The sequence below is a fragment of the Megascapheus bottae genome, chromosome 19 (assembly GCF_031878675.1).
Source record: "Megascapheus bottae isolate mThoBot1 chromosome 19, mThoBot2.hap1, whole genome shotgun sequence".
In the NCBI taxonomy this organism is placed as follows: Eukaryota; Metazoa; Chordata; class Mammalia; order Rodentia; family Geomyidae; genus Megascapheus; species Megascapheus bottae.
The window spans coordinates 27,161,732-27,182,954 of NC_143527.1; the positions used below are offsets into that span (position 1 = coordinate 27,161,732).

At 45.6% G+C, this 21,223-nt stretch overlaps 1 protein-coding gene across 1 annotated transcript in view; it reads right to left on the reverse strand.

Annotated features, from left to right (window-relative positions):
* Mocos (molybdenum cofactor sulfurase) overlaps positions 1 to 18,385 on the reverse strand; it is a 35,791-nt gene extending 17,406 nt beyond the window's left edge. Inside the window, exons 1-7 of the mRNA XM_090353238.1 lie at positions 18,036 to 18,385; positions 12,201 to 12,290; positions 10,451 to 10,517; positions 8,851 to 9,489; positions 6,185 to 6,261; positions 4,172 to 4,371; positions 562 to 678 (exon numbers count right to left, since the gene is read on the reverse strand). Of these exons, the coding sequence (XP_090209364.1) occupies positions 562 to 678; positions 4,172 to 4,371; positions 6,185 to 6,261; positions 8,851 to 9,489; positions 10,451 to 10,517; positions 12,201 to 12,290; positions 18,036 to 18,177 (1,332 nt within the window). The 5' untranslated portion in view covers positions 18,178 to 18,385. The remainder of the gene's footprint in view (positions 1 to 561; positions 679 to 4,171; positions 4,372 to 6,184; positions 6,262 to 8,850; positions 9,490 to 10,450; positions 10,518 to 12,200; positions 12,291 to 18,035) is intronic.
* Between the last annotated feature and the right edge of the window lie 2,838 nt (positions 18,386 to 21,223).

Genomic DNA, 21,223 nt, shown 5'->3' on the forward strand with positions numbered 1-21,223 from the left:
GACTCATATTCAATTAACCACCAAATAAAGTCACAAATGGAGCTACTGCTCAAGTAGCAGGGTGCTGGCCTTAAGGGAAAAAGCTACGGAACAGCATACAGGTCTTGTATTCAAGCCCAAGTAACATACATGCATATGCAAACATGCACTCACAGATATACATATGTCATGGGGGAGAATGCTGGAAGGGGGACACTGATCAAGATATATTCACAAATAGATGTATTGAACTACATCCCCTTTTATAACTAAAGATAATTGATTTTTAAGATGTATTTTACTTATACACTGATTTGTTGAACCCTTTTATATAATTACTAATAGATAATAAAAACAAAGATTGACCAAGTCTCAGAAGCAATGAGGGGTTAGACTCAGGGGCTGCTGATGCTCACTCTTGCATCTCTCACACCTAGAGAGCTGCCCTTGAAGGAAGGAAAAGTAGAGGGTTATCCATTAGACAGGTCCAACCACCAGACAAGATGCATGACCAGACACAATGCGCTCCCGGTGCAGTCCTGTGGATGTCATAGTATTTAGGCCACAGGGTTCTATACCAACCTCGAAATGTTTCTTGATCATGTTGTCACTTAACCCCAGGTGCCGCTGGCAGGCCCCCGTGTTGCAGAAGCAGCCAGTTCGCAGGTGGATGTTGTAGAGGCTGGCCATTTTGTCCACCTGTGGATGAAGTGTGACACGAAGCCAGAATTACAAGTGTCCAATTTTACTCAGATTGTGTGGGACAGAGTTTTAAGGCAATATTTGCACCTCATTTTCCAAAAATCACAAAAATGATCTAAGCCATTAATTATGCTCCCCAAAACTGCTTAATCTAACTTCAGCTTAATAAACATTTTATGAAATGTCCTGGAAAGTGAAGTTTATGCAGCAGAATTACAAAATTAGCTTGAGAAAAGTGAAAACTAAATTCCAAGTAAGGAGTCCACATATTAGCAGTGAGGTTAACAAGAATGACCCTTCTGTGGGGCTGGGGACTTACATAGCTTCTTGCCACCTGTTTTGAGGCCAGATCTGCAGGCCTGGAGGTGTCACTTTGTGCAACACCAACTCAGCTCAGCCTGATATCACAGCTGATGCGCGCTCTCTCTCTCTCTCTCTCTCTCTCTCTCTCTCTCTCTCTCTCTCTCTCTCTCTCTCTCTCTCTCTCTCTCTCTCTCCTCCCTCCCTCCCTCCCTCCCTCCCTCTCCTCTCTCTCTCTCTCTCTCTCTCTCTCTCTCTCTCTCTCTCTCTCTCTCTCTCTCTCTCTCTCTCTCTCTCTCTCTCTTTCAGTCAGAATAACTTGTTCAGTCAGAATAACTGCTCAGACTGGAGGTTGCATGGCTCTTTCCTGCCCTCTGGTGGTTCTGGAAGGTAATTCATATTCCTTACCCTGGGAGTTTTGTCCCAGCTCCTGGCCTTAGTGGAATACTTATTTCCTCAATGCCTGCAGGCCCACTGTAAGGCATTCAACCTGGGAGAATCTGGCTACAGTCACAGAGTTGATCATCTAACTGCACTCTGGGAAACAAATACATGCTGCTCAGATGAGGAAAGGTTTGAGCCTTCTCCCCAAAATGTCAAAATAATGTCCACTATAGACCACAGGTTTCCATGTGGTTAACCTGGGCTTTTGCTAGGTATCAGTGCGTCCTAGAGATCCCATGAAAATCACAGCAGTCTTCACTGTGGCTGTTTCCCCTGCTTGTCTAGAGTCGGCCAAAGCCATTCATTCTCTTTATTGAACTAGGGGCCTCAGGAACACCATTCTGTAGCTTTGCTCTCATAGCTGAATGGCTTGCAAATCGGCCAAGGAAATCCAAGAAGTCTCCGGCTCTGTGGGGTGAGAATGGGCAATACTGTTGGGTTCAGTGAAGTCCACTGCCACCATCAATTTTCCACGGACAGGGCAGCTTGTAGGAGGCCCCTCCAGTCCCCTGGCTCAGCTGGGGACTGAGTAAGTCCCCCATTCAGCCACCATCATCACTATTCCAGCTACCACTGCTGCAAATAGACTTCAGAAAAAAAAAGACAATCATCACTACATCATGCTCACAGCTGCTGTGGCTCAAGAATTCAGATCACACACAGGGGAGATGGCTGCTCTCTGCTCTGTCATGTCCAGAGTTCCAGCTAGGAGGACTCAAAGGCTGGAGGTACTTTGCAATCTTCCAAGACCTCTTTACTCATGGAAGTGTCTGGTACCAAGGATAGGGGGCTGCTTCAGAGGCTACTGCCCACCTAGGAGGAGGCCCTGGGCCCTCCTGTATGCACTAACTTGTGTCCAGGTCCCGATCATTGCAGCGGGTTTTAATATACCCACTGGTGCATTGCTTTTGAAAACAGGTACAGGTGGACATCAAAAGCTGCACACTTCATATCACCTTCCTATCTCTGCTTCCCAAAAGCTCATCTTATGAACTTTTTACGTTAGAATTGCTCTCACCTCGAACCTGAAAGCTTTACTATGCACTGAAATTTGCAGCAAAGGCTTCTGTACCTTGGAATGTGGATATATATTTCAAAAAAAAAAAAACACTGGGGCCAGGAGTTTGGCCTACTGGTAGAGTGCTTGCCTAGCATGCACGAAGACCTGGGTTTGATTCTCGGTACCACACATACATAGCAAAAAGCCAGAAGTGGTGCTGAGGCTCAAGTGGTAGAGTGTTAGCCTTGAGAAAGCCCAAGGACATTGCTCAAGCCCTGAGCTCAAGCCCAGGACTGGCAAAAAAAAAAGAAACACTGAGTTGTACGCTTAAAAATGCCGGGAGTTTGTCCTAGTGGTAGAGTGCTTGCCTAGCCTGCACGAAGACCTGGGTTCGATTCCTCAGCATTACATATACATAAAAAAAAGCCAGAAATGGTGCTGTGACTCAAGTGGTAGAGCTCTAGCCTTGAGAAAGCCCAAAGACAGTGCTTAGGCCCCAAGTTCAAGGCCCAGTATTGGCAAAAAAACAATTGCTTAAAATAGGAAAGAGTAAGACAAGGGAACACACTGTATGAAAGGGTGTCCTCATTACCTAACTCATGTAATTGTAATCTCTCTGTACATCATCTTTATAGTAAGACTAAGGTACATTTTAAAATAAATGCTTAAAATATCCAGGCAGTGGTGGCTCACATCAGAAATCCTAGATACTCAGGAGGCTTAGATCTGAGGGTTGTGGTTCAAATCCAGCCTGGGCAAGAAAGTCCATGAGACTCTTATCTCCACTTAAACACCTGAAAAGTGGAACCATTGCTCAATCCTCGAGCACAAAAAGCTCTGGGACAGTGCTCAGACTCTGAGTTCAAGCCCCATGCCAAAAAAATATTAAAATACAAACTCTATCTTATATATTTTATCTTACTTGTCATCTTCTCTCACTCTTCTGCACTGTAATCTTCTAATGCTATCCTGTGCTTGCTCCAGAGGCTACTGGCCAACTAGGGGAAGGCATTAGGTCCTCTTGTAGGTCATTGCAGGTAGACTTCAGTTCCACAAACGGATTTGAATATGCCCACTGATGTATTGTCTTTGACAATCCCATACAGCAATAGGGCCCTTCCCAGAGATTTTGCACTCACCCGAGGACTGGAAGGCCAAAGTCTTCTAAAGATTGGAATCTACTCCCTGGGGACAATGGGGACGCCTACGTAATGGCTTCTGCTGCCACCATCAGACCATGCCAAACAGAAAACCAGCTTTCCTGCTATGGATTTTGCTACCTGAGAGGATACTTCCATCCATTTGACAGATCTTTGGAACTTAATCACTCTCCTAGTTTACTTGTGAACAGCTGTCTCAATTAGCAGAAATCTACCTAGAAATTTGCAACAGGCACACATGTACCAAATACACACTTTTTTTTTTTTGCCGGTCCTGGGCTTGAGCTTAGGGCCTAAGCACTGTCCTTGGCCTTTCTCAAGGCTAGAGCTCTACCACTTGAGCCTCAGCACCATTTCCGGCTTTTTTCTATGTATGTGGTACCAAGGAATCGAACCCGGGTCTTCATGCATGCTAGGCAAACACGCTACCACTAGGCCAAACTACCAGCCCCCAAATACACACTTTTAGCTATTTGGGTGGCTATTTTGTCAGACCCAAGTGTGTGATTTTATTAAAATGCATTATAACAAAGTATTTAAAAAACAACAACAACAAAAAGTCCGAGAGATAGAAAAGAATCCATACCTGGGAATAGCCGATGAAACCTCCCTCGTCATCCAAGACATTGAAGTTAATGATGGGGCCCTGAACGTCAGGGTTGCTGAACTCAGAGTCACTGTAGATTCGAACCACGGGGGCTCCATTGCAGTAGCGGAGGGAAGACAGCATAGTGTAGGTGTACTGGGCCAGCGTGAAGGTGTGCTGCTTTATATTCTCCATGCCACCTGCAAACCAAAGAGAGACTCAAACTGGATGTGAAATTCACTAGCTTGCTTTTTAAGAGAACAAGGTGATGACAGCTGGTCCAACTTGAACCTCATAGTAATGATTCTGCTTGTGAATATGGCATGCTGTCACCTTTGTGACAGAGTAAGGTCTATGGTTCATCTTTGCTGTTTCTGGACAAATTTCCCATAGGAACTTGGTATCCTCTTTTTTATTTTTTATTTATGTTATTTATTTGTTTTGTGTGGGTTCTGGAGCTTGAACCCAGGACCTCATACTCTTGTTTAGCTTTTTCTCCTCAGTGCTGAAGCTCTATCTTTTTTAAAAAGCAATATAATACACAGACAAGATAAAATAATAGCTTTCACTGGGAAGTGGATGAAGCTAGAGCGATTCATGTTGAGTGAGATAAGTCAAGACCAAAGGAACAAAAGGCACATGGTATCCTTAGTATATGGCTATTAGATCCAAACAGTACAAGAGCGAGGATTCAATATTTGCTTACCCAAGGTTATGGACATGGTATTGGAAATATAAACATAACTACATTGACATAAAATGTATGACTCTATAGACATAATGTTTTATTATATAGATTAATATGTATCTATGACATACACACCTTCAGCCTAATTTTAATTATGTTCTAAAATCTAAGTGCCAGTGATTGTATACAGAGATTCCCTTCTTGAATGCTTGCTTGTTAAACATGTCATTTGAAATATGATGTAAAAATCAATGTTAATAAATTTTTTAATTAAAAAAGCAATATAATAGAAAAGCCCATGATTTCCCATTTCTAGGCTGATATTGTTCACTGTGGCTTTCAAAAGTGTCTGGCTTATTAGACCCTGCTACCTATGGTTTAGATATCCTGTGATACCCCTCCTTGGAAAGTGCTTGTTTCCATTATTCGCCTTTATTCTCTCTTCCCTTCTTCCTGCTTTACCATGAGGTGACTCTCCCACCCTTCATTGAGTCCCATTTTCCCCAGTGGTGGACTGGGGCTGAATACATGAATGGATCTCTTAGCCTGATAGCTGAGAGAGAAAAAGAGATGCTACCTGATATGCAACACTTGAATCCTAAAAGCTCTGTCTATAAGGGACCCCTAAGCACACAGCACTGTGGCCTATGCCAGGCTCACTAGACACAAGTTCCTCTAGTCACATACTTGTATCTATCCCCACAATACAGAAATGCTATATGTCTGTGTGTCTGTGTGTGTCAACCTCTGCTCAATGCCCCTAACACCTGCCTACAACCCCAAGCACTTGTGAGGAAGGAAGCCAAGCAGCATGAAAGACTGGCAGTAGACACAGTGGTTGGATGTCAGGCATTAGTTGGTCCTACATTAAAATCCCAGTGCTTCCTGTTAGCAGCTTGCTAGCCTGAGAAAACATTTAACCTCTCTGAGCAGCTGCTCTATCGTGGAAAGTATTAGACTTGTCATCAGCTCTCCCATGGGGCTGTACAGAGAGTCCAGCCAGTGGAAAGTTGGGTTATCTTGGGATCTGTAACCATTCCCAGACAAGACACCAGGGTCAGTGCTTCCATGCTGTACCACTGTTAATCTCTGGATGGAAATGGTCCCATTTATTACAATCATTCAGCTGGCAAAGCAAAGAAACCTCCAACACATGCCTCCACACCCCTCCCCCACCCCCCAAAACCCATTTAACCGTACATCTGTGCCACTTCCTTGTAAAGACATTGTCTCCTTCATTGGAACTTCATTGGTCAAGATCTCCGTCCAAGACATGGGTAACAAGAGGTAGAGCTAATTCCATATGGACACAAAGGTACACTGACCTGTGAGATGCTCTAGGACATCAAATCCATGTTTTAAGGCTACTACATCAAGGAATGAGATGGTTCCATCTTCAAACCTATAGACATGAGGTGAGAGAACAAGCTGAATTTTGTGGTATGCAATGCAGATTTCACTGTAAACTGAGTGCTGATGCATGAATCACTCCCCTTGGTTGCTTTATGAAACACTGCCCTCCTAAGGACATGGGCCTTGTTACACAAAAAATCTTGCCCACATCCCTCTGCAGACCAGAAGGACTGAACCCCACTGAACCAGGATACAGAAACAGGAGACTTGATCAAAAGTCTGTTAATAGTTAATAGACTGTTGCTTAGAATGAAAGAGGAGATTTATTTTCTTCTAAAGAAAATATATTTCATTGAATGATGAAATGCAGGTTTGGAACAAGGTCCAGGTCCAAGTTCAATAAGCATTAGGATTGAATGACATGTCTTTGAATTCTAGTCCTGGAGTCTATAAGAAAGAAATTAGGCTTATAGTGATAAATAAATATATTCTGCTGTCTGAGTGTCTTGGTGTGTGCATGCTATAAAGTGATCTACCCAAATCAAAGGAGAAGTCCAGCGGGCTCTGACCCCCAATGAACTGCCCATTTTCTCTGGACTTCAGGTACTCTTAGTGGCCAAATTAAGTTTGTATCTCTGTTCTGCTACTTTTTCTTTGTTGTGCCTGTCATTTTTTTTCTCATTTGGTTTTGCTATATTGTAAATCATAATACTTGGGATTTAAAAGATTTTATATTGGGCTGGGAGTTTGGCCTAGTGGTAGAGTGCCTGCCTAGCATGTACGAAGACCTGGGTTCAATTCCTTGGTACCACATACTTAGAAAAAGCCAGAAGTGGTGCTGAGGCTCCAGTGGTAGAGTTCTAGCCTTGAGAAAAATCCAAGGATAGTGCTCAGGCCCTGACCTAAGCCCAAGACTGGCAAAAAAATAAAATAAAAGATTTTATATTAACATTCCTGTGTTAGAATTTCCCCAACTATGGAGAAATCTTAAATGAAAGAGAAGTCAGTGAGGTAACATGCCTGCAATTCCAATTATTTCAGAGGTACAGATCAGAGGGCTTTTGGTTCAAGGCCAACCTGGACCAAAAGTTAATAAGACTCTACTTTAATCAATAAGCCAGAAAAGGTGTTGCATGTTTGTGAGCCCAGGTAAGCTGGGGGCTGGAAGTAGAACTGGGATCTGAAACTGGCCACGGGCAAAAACACAAGTCTAATACCTTGAAGCAAAATAATTACAGCTAAAAAGAGGTGGAAGCATAGCTCAAGTGGTAGAATGTCTACCTAACAAGTGTGAGTGCCTGAGTTCAAACTCCATATTACAAAAAAAAAATAAGAAATAAAAGTTCAAATAGCCATAACACAGCTCAATGACCCCTCTGACTAGTGCTTTACCTGCATTAGCACTACAAGGACGATGCCCCCACAAAATAAACACGAGGTACACATCAAGCCACATGCTCTCCAGCTGTGCAGTAGAGGAGATCCATACCCCGGCAGTCCTGCTCCAGAACCTCACTGACTCTACTTCCAGAATATGTTTCCGTCTGCATGACCCTGAGTCTGCACCTGCACCTGTGCAGGATCCAAGCTACCTTTCCACCAAGCCTGGTTTTCTCAAGCACCATCATGATGGTGAATTCCCCACCCCAGCTCCATGGGATCTACCATGGCTGGAGCAGCAAAACTCCAGCTCAGTGCCAGTTTTACCTCTCATGTACCTGGCCTTATGGCCCCTACCACCATTTGAAGGTTTCTCATAGAGCCCACACTATAGGCTGCAGCCTAAGGAATCTGCATGAGCCAACGAGCCAGTGCAGGTCTATGAGGATGAGTAGCCGACCGGGACTGAGAGGCTGATACTGGTACTCCCCACAGGTCTGATGGCTTAGCTGAGTGTTCCTACTAACATGGAGATGATGCGCAAAGCTGTAGAAATGAGTGTGCTGTTAGGTGCATGCTTGTTCCAAAGAGCATCGTCTTTTAAAATCACTGTTGATTACTGCTGATTTTCTTGGTTTGTTTTGGTTTCATTTTTCAGTACTAGATATTGAATTCAAGAGCCTCAACCTGCTAAGCAAACATTTCTTCACTTGCATCATACCCTCTGTACTTTTACAAAAAAAAATTTTAAATAACTGTGCGAAGGGGCTTGAATTCTACGTGTCTATCTGTACAATGCACCTTGATCAACATCACCCTTTGTTTCACACAGGACTATTTCCTTATAGCTTGCTTTTCAGATAGGATATTGCATTAGTTTTGCCCTACCTTAGACTCTGATACACTCTGCCTCCTGAGTAGCTTGGATTACAGGCATATACCACCATGCTCAGTAATGTGAAATCAAAAGCTGCTGCCTTCTCTCCTTACTTTCCTACAGAGTGTTCACCTCTCCAGCTTACAACTTTTATCTGCAAGCCTGCTCCTTTACCATTAGGGAGAAGCCAACACTTGAGGGCAGAGTCCCCTTAGTCAGCCATAGCGACTACCATGCAGTCGTCCTGTTGCCAGCCTGTTCCCACCAGAAGTGTTCAACAGCTCTGACTCACTGTCCCTGAACTGCCCTTGCACAATCCCATAGACTGCATGACAGATCTGCCTTGGGGAAGAACACCAGCCACTCCAGTGTCACAGTTACCTTTCAGCCACCGATGACCTTGGAATGTAGAAGTCTGCTCCTGCAAGGTAGGCAGCAGCGGTCCCTCCTCCGAAGTAGCCTTTCTTCAATAGAGGAGCCACACGATTATTGACCAGCAGAGCACCCAGGCCAGTAGGGAACCCAAAGATCTTATAAAATGAGATAGGAATAAAGTCTGCCTGGTGAGTGGACAGGTCCAGAGGCGAGGTGCTTACATAGGAGGCTGCATCCAATAGCACAAACCACTTGCCAGGCAAGTTCACAGGACTCATCCGCCCAGACTTGATGTCCTCAATCCAGGAGAGCGGGTATTTGGTTCCTGAAAAGTTACTCTGAGCTGGGTAACAGAAGAGATGTGAAAGCTGACAGCTGGAGTGGCTGTCCATTTCCTCTCTTTCTCGCACCAAGCACAGGTCCTCTGGCCTGACGGGAGTAGATGGGATGCTCCTGGCTGCAAGTACCGTCCTCATGCCCACCACAGAGGTGTGATTATCCGTGAGGTAACAGAATCGACTGCCGTTGCTCCCCTGGCAAGAAACCCAGGGAAAGGTCTCTGCTACCAGCTTCAGGGCAGCCGTGCTCCCGGAAGTGAAGATCACGCTGTAGTCATCCAGAGTGGTATGGAAGTGAGCTAGGATCCTGGAAGAAGCACAGTGTCACCCAGGCTAGCATCATTTTTTTTTCTTTTTATGAAGTGGGATTAAAGGTCTCATCCCCTTGCTCAGCTCTTTATTGCTCAAAGCTGGGACCCTACCACTCAAGCCACATCTCGAGTCCAATTTTTTTGCTGGCTGTTTTGGAGATGGGATCTTTCAGACTTTTTTTGCCTGGGCTCGCTCGCTTCAAACTGTCCTCCTCTGGATCTCAGCCTCTTGAATAGCTAGGATTAGAGACAGGTTCTACCAGTGGCTGGCTCTATCATTACTTTAATGGTTAGAAAACCATCCAGATAAGCTTTGCTGTAGCTATGAAGTTAGGGTAGGGCTAGAGGAAGTGTTGGGAAGAGATGGGTTCCAAATAGGCACTGTCACCTCACCTCACCATCTCTGATCAGACATGACAAATCTACAGGGACCTTACTGTCAGTTTACAACACCTTTTCCTCCCCAGTTCCATCTAGACTTTTAAGTTGTCTTCCTGTTTTACATTATCAGCCTGGTTGTAAAACTGCACCATGTTCAAATGTGAACTAACTCAAACCCGTATTGGTTCAGGATACCTTGGGGAGCATCAGAAAATCATTTCCCACAATCATTTCCAATTATTTCCAAAAAGATAAGGAGCTCTGTAAGATGCAAATACTATCAAAGAGGGGCGAAAGGAGAATGTAGTGAAAACAAAATAACTGCTAACATATTTTGTGAGGAGAAAAATCAAGGTGATAATGCTTTTCTTTTTTCATAAAATAGAACTTCATAACCTGGCTCCCTCCTTGCCAGTGACACCTGCTCAGAGCCACCTGCTTGTGCCTCTTGTCTGCCCCATCTTGCACTTTGGCCTTCCTGTGCATGTGGGGCTCTTGAGCACCCACCCTCTTTGCACTAGGACAGAATTCTATCTGCCTCGGCAACCAGCTCAGGCAAATGTCCCTGTCACTCACCTGTAACGCACCTGCTCCACAGTGTCATAGGTCAGCTTGCTGGTGATATTCTGGCTGTGAGGGTTCCCTGGGGAGTTACAAAGACAAAGCCTTCGTCATGGTGTGATTTCTCCTTTTGTGCACCTTCAGTGACTTTTCAAAAGGCTAAACATAAGGCCAGGTTCTGGTGGCTCATGTCTATTATCCTAGTTCCTTAGAAGTCTGAGATTTGAGAATCACGGTTCGAAGCCAACCCAAGTGGACAAATCCATAAAACTCTAATCTCTAAATAACCAGCAAAAAAAAGGCCAGAAGTAGAGGCATAGTGGTAGAGCACTAGCTAGGAGCAAAAATGTCAAGCAATGGGGCAAGGACCTGATTTTAAGCCCCAGTGCCATAAATAAATAATATATACATACTATCATATGACCCCCAAATTCTACTCTTACATATCTACCTCAAGTCCACACAAAGACTTGCACACACAATTGGTAATAGCAGGTATATTTATAAAGCCAAATTCTAGAAACAACATAAAAGCCCATTAATTGCTAAACAATTAAGTCTGCTATATCCATACAATGAAAAATCATTTGGCAATAAACAAGTGCTGGCTATATCATAAATGAGCTTCAAAAACATGTTGACTATGGGGCATGATGGCCCAAGTCTTTAATCCCAGCTGTGCAGGAGGCAGAAATGGAATGATTATTTTTAACTTTGGGGGGGGGGTCAGGGCAACATTTAGAGGGATTACAGTTACATTTGTCAGGTAGAGAGTACATTATTTCTTAAACATTGATATACTTTCTCACATTTTTCTCCACTTTCCCTCCCCCATGATGATGTTTCAGAACCATCCACAGTGAGAGGGAGGAAGGAAGGAAGGAAGGAAGGAAGGAAGGAAGGAAGGAAGGAAGGAAGGAAGGAAGGAAGGAAGGGTGGGAGGGAGGGAGGAAGGAAAAGAGGGAGGGAGGGAAAAGAAAAAGAAGGAAAAGTTACCCTATCTCAAAAAAAAAAGACTAGGTATGGTTGTACACATATACAATCCCAGCAGGAGGTAAAGGCAAAAAAATCCTGTTTAGCCAAGTAGCTGTGGCTCATGCCTGGAATCCTAGCTACTCAGGAGAATAGTTGAGATCTGAGGATTGCAGTTGGAAGTCAGCTGGGGCAGAAAAGTCCATGAGACTCTTTTCTCTAATCAACAGACAAAAAGCTGAGAGTAGAGCTGTGGCTTAAGTGGTAGTCTGACCTTGCGCAAAAAAAAAAAAAAAAGCTAAGGACAGTATACAAACCTTGAGCTGAAGCACCAGAACTAGGATACACACACACACACACACACACACACACACACACACAAATGTGTGAAGTCATCTCAGAAGAGCCAGGAGAACCCAAGAGCCTCTTTACAAGTTTCCTGACTGGGGGTCAGAGACTCTATCCACTAACTCCAAGAACCAAGCACACAAATACCTCCAGCCATGAGACAGCTATGAAGATCATGCATCTGACACTGCTTGCTTGCTTGACTCATGATCAGTATTTTTTAAACTTTCTTGGGTTTGGAGGGGGGCTGTTTGTTTTTTTTTAAGACCAAGAGACTCAATATGTAAGCCTGGGATTTGCAATTCTCTTGCCTCAGTCTCAAGTACTGGAATTATAAGTGTATGCCACCATTCCCAGCATGACTTCCATTAATTAATCCAAATTAAGTACAGATGTGTCTACTGCAGATATGAGGCTAAAATTGGTGTAGGTGTACTTTATTTACCATAAACATTTTCCATGAGATCCTTAGTGAATCTTGTGAGCTGGCTCTGGGGGAATAAGGTGGCTCCTGCATGATCAAGGTAAACAGTTCCTGGGGAAAAAAAATAAGAAATATACACATGAACAAGTTACTTTTTATCATTTGTGCAGTAATTTCATCTATATCTAGTTTGATCCAGACCAGTGCCCATTCAGAAAGAGTCAACTTTACACAAGGCTGTTGGTATCCTGTCTCCAAATATGTCCTTAATGCAAGTGTTTTCTGACTTCTTTTTCGTCTGTCATGGGACTTGAACTCAGGGCCTAGGCATTGTCCCTGAGCTTTCTTGCTCAAGGCTAGCGCTCTACCACTTTGAGCCACAGCTCCACTTCATTTTTCTGGTGGTTAACTGAAGGTGAATCTCACAGATTTTCCTGCCCAGGCTGGCTTTGAATCATGATCCTCAGATCTCATTCTCCTGAGTAGCTAGGATTATATATAGCCTTGAGCCAGCGTCTGGCTTGTTTTATGACCTTTACCCTTGAGAGAACATTCCTGATTTGGCCAGCTTTCTTAGGAACCAGGATGCACATCCCACACAAAGGAGACGCCCAGCAGACATGGTGATGCAGCCATTTCTCACCATGACTCATGCCACCTTGTGGGTGTTGTCTGTGTTGCTGTGAGCTTAGCCCTGGTTCTGCTCTTTCCACACTGCTCCACAACCCTCAATCTTACGGCAGCTACCAGGGCCTCAAAGATGAGGGTGAATAGCTCTCCAGGCTCTCTTCTGGATAGACATACAATTTAGCAGCCAATCAGACTATTAAATACTAAATGTAGTGGTGCTGGACAGAGCAACAAGCTTTTAGCACATGTCTGGTAGTGGGTAAATTGATAACATTTCTTTATGCAATAGCCATCTGTTAATATCTGTTACTTAAAAATACCTATTCTTGGGCCGGGAGTTTGGCCTAGTGGTAGAGTGCTTCCCTAGCATGCACGAAGACCCAGGTTTGATTCCTCGGTACCACATATATAGCAAAAACCCAGGAATGGTGCTGTGGCTCAAGTGGTAGAGCTCTTGCCTTGAGAAAGCCCAAGGATAGTGCCCAGGCCCTGAGTTCAAGGCCCAGGACTGGCAAAAAAAAAATACATATTCTTGGGGCCGGGAGTCGGCCTAGTGGGAGAGTGCTTGCTTAGCATGCACGAAGACCCGGGTTTGATCCCACATACATAGAAAACGGCAGAAGTGGTGCTGTGGTTCAAGTGGTAGAGCTCTAGCCTTGAGACAGCCCAAGGACAGTGTTCAGGCCCTGAGTTCAAGCCCCAGGACTGGCAAAAAAATGTTCTTTGACCTAACAATTTCTCTTCTGGATATTTGTCTTATAAGTATTCACACATTTGTAAAATGACTGGCATGGGAAGATATTCAACACAACATTGTCTATGGTTGAAAGCAATTTCAGTATCCAGCAACACAGATTTAAAATAAAGAATTGCTGGGCATTCATCTAGTTATTTACAAGTGCTGACATGAAATAAACTGAGATGAAGCACAAACAATGTGAATCATCTGTTTATTCTTTTCTTCACTTGACAATTTTTTTTTGTATTTGTGTAGGCTGGTTTTTTGCTCGTACCAAAAACAGTCCATCCTCAAAGTATACCATTCAGTGAGTTTGAGTATATTTGTGATGCTGCACAACCACCAGCAGTATCTAATTTTAGAACATTCATACTCAACACCATTTGCACCAGCATCACATCCACCCCATCTCCAGTCTCAAGGGGAAATCACTTATCTAACTTTCTGCCCAATAAATTTGCTTGTTCTGGACATGTTGCATAAATGGAAGCATGCAATTTGAAACCTTTTAGGTCTACCTTCTTTTACTTGGCATATTTTTAAAATGTACCTGCACTGTAGTCAATGTATCAAGCTTCATTCTTTTTTATGGCTGAAAGTGTGAATATACAACATATTGTTTATTCATTTACCTTAGGAACATTTATCGTCTATTTTTCTCTAATATAAATAACGCTACTATAAATATTAGTGTACAGATTCTTAGGTGAATGTGTGTTTTGTACCTTTCCTTTTTCATTTTTTTTCTCTGTTTTGTATCAGAGCTTGAACTCTGGGCTTTGGCATTCTTGCTTGGCTTTTTTCTCTCGGTTGCTGTTCTACCAAGTAAGCCACAGCTCTATTTCTGGCTTTTTGCTGGCTAATTGGAGGTAAGGGTGTCTTGGACTTTTTTTTCTAAGCCAGTCCTGGGGCTTGAACTCAGGGCCTGAATTCTGTCCTTAGGCTTTCTCAAGGCTAGAGTTCTACCATGTGAGCCACAGCACCATGTCCAGTTTTTTCTGTTTATGTGGTACTGAGGAATTGAACCCTGGTCTTCATGCATGCTAGGCAAGCACTCTACCACTAGGCTAAACTCCTGGCCCCCCTCTTGGACTTTTCTACCCAACCTGGCTTCAAACTGTGATCTTCAGGCTGGAACTGTGGCTTAGTAGTAGAATGCTTGCCTAGCATGCATGAAGTCCTGGTTTTGATTCCTCACTACAATATAAACAGAAAAAGCTAGAAGCTGTGGCTTTCTGAGTTCAAGCCCCAGGACTGGCAACAATAACAACAACAAAACTCAGCCTCCTGAGTAGCTAGGATTACAGGCAAGCCATCAGCACCATTTTTCACTTTCTTAAAATACACAGGGATTTTTTTTTGAAATTCAACATGTATCTTTTCATTGCCATTGTTTCTTGAATTTTTTGGTATCATAATAAATAAGTGCCTAAGCAAGGACCTAATGACTTATGGTTTTTATTCCCTTTTACTTCTCTCTCTTTAATCAATATTGAGTGATTTTTTTAATACAATAGGAAGCAGGCCATTGATGCATGGGTGTATTTCTAGATTTACAATTCAACTGTCTTTGGAACTGTTTGTATGTCAATACCTCACTGTCTTGATTTAATCTAATTAATCTAATTTTATAGCAAGTTCTGAAGCCAGGAAGTGTGAATCTTCCAATTTAGTTCTTTCTCAAGATTGCTTAGGCCATTCTGGTTTTTTATATTTCTATATGAATTTTAGAATTATCTTATTAATTTCAGCAAAAAGGCAGTTGGAATCATTTCCAAGTAGGCAGGGCAAGGTTTGTCTACATGCTAAATTAGATAAATAAGGATTTGAAGTTATCAAACCAAAAGAAATGCTTTTGTTTACCTGGGCATTGAGGGTGATGCTCAGGGAAGCCCCAGGGCACAGGAAAGACATAAGCAGCCTTCTGTTGGACCAGGAAGCCATTCGGGAAAACTCTGACTTGGCATTGGGGCCAACAGTTCATTTGGTTGGGGGAGGGGGAGAAGTGCAGCTGTGTTAGATGAACCAGAGGTTTAACAGCCAGTCAGCGGCCCTATCCCTATATCTATGATTGGGATGAGGGTAAATGACCAACAGATCTAGCACACAGTAAACATCCTACAGTTTTAGCTGTTGTTAAAAGCAGGGAAATTACCTCAATGCTATCTGGCATTAAGATTTTCCAAAAGGATCATTTGAGGGTATCTTTTGGACCATTCTCTGTTCAAGTAAATGGTTATTGGTGAACTTAAGGCTTCGAGAATTACTTCAGTGCCAGGCATAGTGATGCATCCATGTAACCCCAGCATTTGGGAGAAAGAGGTGCTGAGGATCAATGTGTTTAAGGCAAGCAGAAGCTACAAAGTGAGCTCAAGATTACCCTGAGATATAAAGCAAGACCTGTCTTTAAATGAACAACTTAAATCTTCTCTGTATATTAAATAAATCCCACACACAAAAAAGGAAAATCTCAACCAACTGGCTGATCAAGGTTATGCATTTAATTACCCAAAACCACTACCTGTCCAGGTAAAATTTCAAACTGATAGCTTTCAGGGAAGGAAGGGAAAGGAGAGAAGGTGATAATTGGGGGAAGGGGAAATGTCGTGATAGGTTAGTCCTTTCCTGTGACAAGCTCTCTCCAGCACACTCATTTCTATCATAAAAAGCAAACGAACAGGGGCTGGGAGTTTGGCCTAGTGGTACAGTGCTTGCCTAGCATGCACACAACACGAGGGTTCAATTCTTCCATACCATATACATAGAAAAAAAGCCAGAAGTGGTACTGTAGCTCAAGTGATAGAGCTCTGGACTTGAGAAAACCCAAGAACAGTGTTCAGGCCCTGAGTTCAAGGCCCAGGACTGGTTAAAAAAAAAAAAAGCAAACAGATAAGCATCAACCCCACAGTGAGCCAGTTCCAATATTCCCAGAGGTAGGAAGGTGTTTTAGTCCACTGAAGTTGTCCACAATACAGAGAACTACACTCAATAAAGGACACCCACCACTACCACAGGCACAAATGTTAAAGAGCCGGGAAGGCCACTCAGGGGTCCTGGCTGCCACATCTTAACATTTCATTTGCACTTGAAAGAACAAGTTCTGTCCTCCAAGTGAAAGACAGGACTAGGGAGAGATGCAGAGCACACCTTTACTTTTCAGCCAGTGGGCGTGAGGGATGCCAGCTGGAGGGGATTTGAGAGATTAGGGAGGGAGGTGTGGTGCTGAAATAATTACACAAGGAACAAAACTGGCTCTTTCTGGATTTGTTCCCAGAAAAGGAGAGATAGAGAGATTCTCTCCCTCCCTCCTTTCTTCTCTCCTCCCTCCCTCCCTTAGCCCCTGTGATGTTCAGTATCAGATTCCTTTTCTGTGTGGTTAGAAACTTCCACAATGAAAAGGAGTAAGAGAGAGAAAAGTGTCCCCAGCAGACTGCTACCTGGAAGAATGGGGGTGGTAGTGAGGTGGACACAGCTGGGCAGGGAGGTATGAGGGGGAGTCCCTCCCGACCTCTCACTACTTAGAAACAGGAGACCCACGTGGAGCAGGCCACAGCTCACAAACAAAAAACCTCCAAAGCGGACAAACCAAATAGCATTCAGAGCACAAGGAAACAAGGGCTGCCGCCCTTACCCCGTAGACAGGTGAGCAGTCACCTAATGGGCAGAAGGACAGCAAGAAACCCAGGCTCCCTCGCCAGTGGCCTGCCCCACTTCACCTGTTTCCCTGCCTGATCACCACCAAGCGGTTGTGCGGCTCAGGGAAGCCCCTCCAGTCCAGGTCCCTGGTCCAAAGGCAAGTCCTGAACGTGTGTGTAGCAATGGGCTGACATCGAGCTTGATTGGCAATTCAGGCAGCAGGTTCAGCCTGGCAGAACTCCAAGGCACGAAGTGATCACAGACTCGCCCCGGTTCTAAACACTCAAATGGCGCAGCTGGCCAGTTTCTCTGGTCCCTAGGCTGAAATACAGCTTGGAAGAGTACGTTGTTCTGGGAAGTTTAAAAAATAAAAATTAAAAAAAAAAAGTGGCTTCAAAAGCAGAAGTTCCAAGTGGGCCATCCCAAAGGAACCAAGGTGCACGCTTTCCCGGCCCTGGAGGACAGCCCGGCCTTAGAATCCCTCCGCCACTCCGGCCCCCGCAGAGCAGCGCTGGAGCGCACGCGCCACATCCTTAATTTCGTAACACGCTGCCTCAGGGCCTTCGGAGTCGGGGATCGGGCAGCAGAGGGAGAAATCCTAGGCCTCCCGATCACAGCGGGGGACAGGAGGAACCGCCACTCCGCTCCCAGCCCACAGCAAACTCGATGGAGCGGGTGTCCTGGCACTACACGAATGGGACCTCGGGCGCCCACAGCCATGAGTGCGCCTTGTGGACAGACACATCCCCTCCCGGTCTTCCCTGCCAAAATGCCTCCTGCGGGTGTCAGCGCCGCTCCCACGTGTGGGGTTCCGTGAGCCCGGACGCCCTCGCCCCGCCGGCCCCTCTCACCTGCCAGCCGACCGAACTCGCTCTCCCGCAGCTGGCTCAGGCTGCGCGAGCCGTAGCCGTAGGCGAGGCGCGGCTTGTTCACCGCTCGGAACTCCTGGAAAGACAGCAGCTTGGCCTCCGGATCTGCCGCGGAACCAGCCATGGTCCGAGTCCGCCGCCCGTCCAGCAAATCCCAGGCCGGACTCGAGAAGCGCTCTGGGCGGGCGGGCGGGCGGCCCCGGGGACTGGAGTAGCCGCCCCAGGGGCGGCGCCTCGCGGGCTGGCTCGCCCGGCCCCGGTGCAGGGCGCTGACTCACGGAGTTTCACTTCGGTCCGACTTCTTCCCACCTGGGAACATGGGGAACGGGGGTCCGATTTGGTCTTGGAAAACACAAAGTCCCGGTGGAGCCCTCAGAGCCCCCCCTCCCGTCCCTGCCCCCGCGACACCTGCGATGCCAAGCTCTCCAAGGCCACGAAGGGCCCGATCCTGACCCTGGCACACCGAGGAGGGGACGGGCCTTTGACCGACCTGCAGCGTCCTCGTCGGGTGTGTACTCGGGGTTGCCAAGAACGCAGCCGCACGGAGCGTAGGAAAGGAAATCGGCTGGGCGCTTTGGTAACTTTCTCAAGACTGGTGGAGGTTGGAATCGCGAGGGTGGGGTGCCACGGGCTCGTCCTCGGCTCCGCCCTGCAGCCTGCCCTCGGGGTGACGGGGTGACTCCGTCCTCAGGTGCCATTCCTCAAGCACGGTGGCCGCGCGAACCCGCGTGCGGGAAACGCCGGGCTGGGAGCCAAGAATGGCCGCGGCAGGAGAGTGGATAGTATCTCAAGCGAACCCTGGCGAGGCACCGGAAGAGCAATCCAATTTGGGAAGGCAGGACGGGGAGAAAGGAGATCCGATGCAGGCTTAGCAGAGGACCCAAGCCTGGAGAGCAGGAGTGTGCCATGGTGTGACCAAGTAGAAAGGGCGCCATACCCCAATCTCACTGCCTGTGCAGGGGCTGGGGGGGGGGGGGGGGGCGGGGCGCCAGGACCCGGGGCCAGCAGGGAGGCGGCCCAGCTTGAGAGCCATCTTCTGCCTGCCAGAAGATGGCTATGAGTCCTGGAGAGGAACAGCTGAGACCCAGCCATACAGAAGTGATTCTAGCACAAATGGAGCTTGGAAGACAGGAACTCGGGGCAGGTTCTACCTCTTGAGATTCAGACCCAGGATTCAAGGACAGAGCATCTGGGGTTGGAGACATGAGTCATTTGTAGAGCTGTGGCGGGGGCTCCTCAGCAGCTCAGGAAAGAGGGAAGAGCCTTTAGAACAGTGAGTTGCCTTTAAGGGTTGTGCTACAAATAAGAGAGCCAAAGGAGGGCTGGGAGTTTGGCCTAGTGGTTAAAGTGCTTGCCTAGCATGCACGAAGACCCGGGTTTGATTCCTCGGTACCACATATAGAAAAAGCCAGAAGTGGTGCTGAGGCTCAAGTGGTAGAGCTCCAGCCTTGAGAAAGTCCAAGGACAGTGCTCAGGCCCTGAGCTCAAGCCCAGGACTGGCAAAAAAAAAAAAAAAAAAAAAAAAAACAAGAGAGCCAAAGGAGCACCAGTGACTCGCGTCTATAATCCTAGATTCTCAGGAGGCTGAGATCTAAGGATGGGGGCTCAAAGCACCCCTGGCACGAAGGTCCATGAGACTCTTACCTCTAAGAAACCACCAGAAAAATGGAAGTGGCACTGTGGCTCAAGTGGTAGAGAGCTAGCCTTGAGTTGAGTTCAGGCACAGCATCCAGGCAGACAGAAATAGTGACTGACAAGGGGGCTGGGGGGGGGGGGTGAAAGGCAATTGCATTATAATGGCCAACTGTTGAATGGTGAGGAAGGGTAGAGTTGCCCCAGTGGCCAGCCCTTTGCCACAATCTTGAAGGAAATATGGAGGATGGGAGGGGCTGCAATTATGAATCAAATTCCTGCCAAGTTGTCAAGATGTGGTGATGGGTGATTCCATAGGCTCAAAGTTGTTCAGATAATGAACTGATTTAGTATTTCTAGCTACATTGAAATGCACACTCTCTAACAAGAGAACCTGTAGTATCAGAGCTGCAGGAAATTCAGAGGGAGTGGAACTCCAGTGGAGAAGCAAGTTTTTGTCTAAGCCTGGCAAATGTTCTCTGATAGAGGCAATTTAAGGGCAGTGGAAAGAAAGCTCAGAAGCCCAGGGAGCTCCCTGCCCTGAAGTGATTCAAGACCTTTTCTATGAATAGAAGCTAAAAGAACAGCTTGGAAAAAAGGAATTCATTATATTAATATTCATAATGTTCAAGACAACAAAACTCCAACAGTACTACCAGACCATAAAGCTGAAAAGATGGGTGGGTCCAAAAGCAGGCATCTTCCTCAAGTTGTTTCCTTAAGAATTTGGCTTCTCCCTAAGTTCATTCAGGAGCAAGTTCACTAAGCCAGTCCACTCTCTCCCTGGTCATTTCTATGTGGACAGCTTACCTCCCTCTTGCTCTTTCCCCCAACTTTTTATATCACCAAGACAGGTTAAAAAAAGTTATTCTGTTGGGTGACTGGCAGATAACACTAGAATGCTTTCCTCACCACCATCCCATATGTATTAATCTATTCAGACCAGAATTCTGCAATGCATCAGAAGAAAACTATCTCTATCCAACTCTAACACTGAGTGTAGCTGAAAGATAGAGTGCTTCCCTGGCATACATGAGGCCCTAGGTTGGATCCCCAGCACCAAAAGAAAGAAAAAAAAAAAATAGTGAAATAAAGGGAGAAAGAAAAGAGAGGAAACTAGAGTAGGGGAGTCAGCTGATGTTCATGTTTAGGCTTCAGTTTAGGCTTATATACCGAGCTTGATTGTTTGCCTATCCAGCATCCATTACCCCTCTGCTTTTGCTTCAGACACAGCCAATCATGAGGTCCCTAAGGGATCAGCCTGCCTGCCGCTCCAACGTAGATCACCTCAAGGCCCTTCTAAGGCAAGCCACTCAGTGTGACTTTCTCTTTCCTACTGTGATTGGTTAAGAAATGGTCCCATCAGTATAGTCTTCATGTTTAGAGATTATTCCTATTGCTAGCAGCAAGGAAGTATGTAATCTCAGGATTTTGCTTACCCACTTACAACAATGAGGGAGAAAAGCCTCAGGAGAAAGCTGAGCCAGATGGAGGCAAATGCAACAGCAGTCACAGGGTATCTCTGAAAACTCCCATCC